This window comes from Akebia trifoliata, unplaced genomic scaffold, assembly GCF_017979445.1.
Source record: "Akebia trifoliata isolate Shusen 1 unplaced genomic scaffold, ASM1797944v1 Contig00857, whole genome shotgun sequence".
In the NCBI taxonomy this organism is placed as follows: domain Eukaryota; kingdom Viridiplantae; phylum Streptophyta; class Magnoliopsida; order Ranunculales; family Lardizabalaceae; genus Akebia; species Akebia trifoliata.
In genome coordinates, this window is record NW_028237274.1 from 29,883 (window position 1) to 33,499 (window position 3,617).

At 35.0% G+C, this 3,617-nt stretch overlaps 1 protein-coding gene across 1 annotated transcript; it reads right to left on the reverse strand.

Moving 5' to 3' along the window:
* Nucleotides 1-602: 602 nt before the first annotated feature.
* Nucleotides 603-977, reverse strand: LOC147380956 (uncharacterized). Its single transcript, XM_086431016.1, has one exon. The coding sequence runs from the start codon at nt 975-977 to the stop codon at nt 603-605; it is 375 nt and encodes a 124-aa protein (XP_086287142.1).
* Between the last annotated feature and the right edge of the window lie 2,640 nt (nt 978-3,617).

A 3,617-nucleotide genomic window follows, 5' to 3' on the forward strand; every position in this document is an offset into this window, starting at 1 on the left:
ATATATATTTAGTGATTGATGTCTGAAGATTTCAACAAGTGTGCTATAATGTTGGAGCACTTTTTTGCATTTATTGTAATTCTTTTTAACTTCCGAACAAGGTTGTTTTGTTATAAGTTGATATTGCTAGTTGTGCCTCGTGAAAAAATAGAACTTTTTTTTTGTGAAATTAAGCATTCCATTTCTTTTAGAAAGAAATTCTGTTCAAGTGAGAAAATATGGTTTAAAGGACAATTTAGCTAAGTGTTAAGACCATGGGATGATGTTCTCTAGGGCTTAGGTTCAAACCCCTTGAACTCTTATAATAAAAAAAAATAAAATAGCTTGCTCAGCCAAAAAAAAAAGGCGGAAGCTTGGTTACAGGAGTGTATCCATCGCTTATAGGCTTTGATTTGAAGGGCATTTTGGCATAACTGTCGAGGTGAAGTAGGGACCCAAAAGATTGATTGGAACGGTATATAGATACATAGATAAGTAAATCCCTTATGGGTTCCAAATAAAAACATAAATAACTAAAAAAAACTAAAACTGGAAACTGAAGCTGATACTGAACCTTAAAAAATTAAATAGATATGATTTCTATAAAACAGAAAAGAACATAGCTAAATTGAAACCAGACCTTTATCGTCACGCCATTCCTTTGAAGGGATCTTCCAACTGAAAGAGCCAAGGAAGGCCTCAAGGTCAGCATCAGGGAATTGCTTACTGATAAATTCTTTAACTGCCGGAAGGCTTGCGAGCCGTATCCCACGGAAACACTTCTTAAGACTGCTTGGAAGATACAGGTTCCGATCAGCCATGAAGCCAGACTTAGTTATTCTCTTTCCTACCTTCCATCTCCATATGTCACCGCGTTTAGGCCAATCAATAGGAGCATAAGGCAAGCCTTGACCTGATTCACCGGCCGACACTGGCCGAAGAACTAGACCATTTTTTGTTGAATCAGCCACGGGACTACCATTGTTTGCATTGGCCATTGATTGGGTAGTGAGCTGCACCAATGCAGTTCTTGTTATTTTCAATTGAGCAAAGTCATAAATAAATGCATGTACATAATAACTTAGAATTTCATTTCTGTTGATTCATACTTAAAAAAATAAAATTTTAACTCTGAATCATTTCATCCGGAAAAATGCATATAAATGTTCAGCAAAGTGGTTAGAAAAATCTGTTCAAAATATCATACGGATTGTCATCATCATTATCATCCAAGCCTTGACTCAAATATTCGGGGGCTCAACCAAGCCATTCTGAACCATTACAAAACAATCCCACACATTGAATGTTTTGGGGTTAAACATTCCAGACTCGACCGAAACATTCTAAGACAATGCAGAAATTAAAACCGTGCATCTTGCCACCTCATCCATATCTTTTTTTTCTATCTAGCCTTCCTTTCTTCCCCTTTTTAGAGTCTTTGACCTGCATCGATGTATTTCTCGGAGATGCAATCAATGGCTTCATTACAGACTAGCATATTTTCTTAATCAACTCTCATTGAATCTTATCACCAGTTGGACTTATTTCTAGATTCCCAAAGATGCACTAACTTCTAAGTCAGTTTATATTAAGATACCATACATGCTATGCCATAAATTACAGCATTTATTATTATCTCATTACAGAAATTTTCTTTAAATATTTTTTCAAGCAACTCCAATTTTGTAGTCGTGTCACGCATCTTAATCTCTCCCACCTTGAGACGAGTGAGGCACAAGGTTTTGCCAAATAGGCTAGAGATTGATTTATTTATAATACGCGTATGCCTCATGTTAAAGCTCAAGCCTCAACTCTGCAGGTACATGGAAGAGCTGACAGTATATATATAAAAAAAAACATGTTAATACCACTCGAATTCATCTTATATCCTGAAAACAGCCCTATAGAGATGTCTTACATCATTTTTTTTTTCTCTCACGTATCATACTAATCTAACTTACATGGTTTATGTATCATACACTAGAGGTGTTCCCAATTTGCAACATTTTTATTAGTAGTGGAGTTAAAAAAGAATGCCATAATACTTACCTAAAAACTTGATCTCAATGTGATTAGGAAAATAATTGATGACATTAAAATAATCAAGCTCTCTAATAAGCCATCAACTCATATTACCAGTTTCAACATCATTATACTTGCTAAAAATATACCTTGTTTATTGAATATGGGTTAATAAATTGTAAAAAGGTACACGAGTAAGAATATTTTGCTTCATGGACATCACATAGTAATTAGCTAGTATTCTAAATATACTACATCGAGATAATTGGCTTGTATGCAAAATTGTAAATAAATAGGAAAAAAAAAAAAAGTCCTAAGTTCTTATGTATTTATCTGGATTTTACACTTTTTTTAAGGCTTTACCAGGAAAAAAAACTTCACCTATCAGAGGCTAAAAGCCTCATATGAGTCTCTCTTTTTCAAACAACACGCACGACTCTTAATAAAGTTGCTCCCACTGTAATCTATCTTAGCTTGTCTGCTTATTTTAAATCCCTTCACAATGCATCAGTTTGTAATTCCATGTTTTGCATGTGCCCCTTTTGATAAACATGATCAATGAGTTGAAAAGTAGGGTCGTCAACTAAACATATTTCTCTTCAAGAAAATATAAGCATTTCAGATTATGAGTTTCCAATGTAGACCAATGATAAAACCAATTAGGAGTCCTTTGGTGCAAGATTAAGGCCCTAAAAAAGTGAGAGGAAGGTTGACATTGAGGTGGACTAAGACGAAAAGGTAAGGTCAGAAGTCACACTCCTTGATAAAAGATACGACTTTAAATGAAGCATTTCAAATTATGAGTCTACGGCATATAGACCCATGATAACACCAGTAATTACACAATGTGAAAAAAGCCCAAATTTGACAGATCAAGAGATCAAATTGGCATCAAAATTTTCACTGTCAAATTTTTTTTTTCGACGGGTTGAAACTGTTAAATAAATTAAGGATGAGAGAAATTTGACAGCTCTAAGCCGTCAAATCTGGGAACATCAAGAATTTCGATGGTCCTAGACCGTCAAAATTCAGTTTCTAAAATTTGTGGGCCTTAACTCGTCAATTTTTTATGTCGAATTTTCCAGTTTTCACATAGTGCTAGTTCTTTCTTCTTCTTTTTTCTTTTCTTTGCTTTTTTAGATTGGTGCTTTTGGTGTAAGTTGAAGACCCTAAAAAGGTAAGAGGGAGATTGAAAATGAGGTTGATTGAGGTGGATATAATTCACATTCCTTGGTAAAAGATACTATTTTAAATGAACTTGGATAACCAAATGATTCTTTTACCAACTCCGATTTTTAAGGTAAGATCAATGCACCAAGCAATCTTACATACAGAAATGCATGATGTTACTCAAATATGCATGATGGACCCCACCTGAGAAACTTAATGTGTAGAAAGGACGGGGAGTCGGAGGCATCTTCTTCTTCATTGTCGGTTATGAACAAGGTGTGGGGGTATTTCTTTGAGCTATTCGGTACCAGTTGTTTTCCCAAGATATTGAGACCTTTGTTTGAGGAGAAGGAGAGTTGCACTAGTGCAGTTATGGTGACGTCTACGGATTTTTTATGGAATTTAGAGGTGTTTTTATGGAGGACTTCATTGGTAAGTAGGAGTGG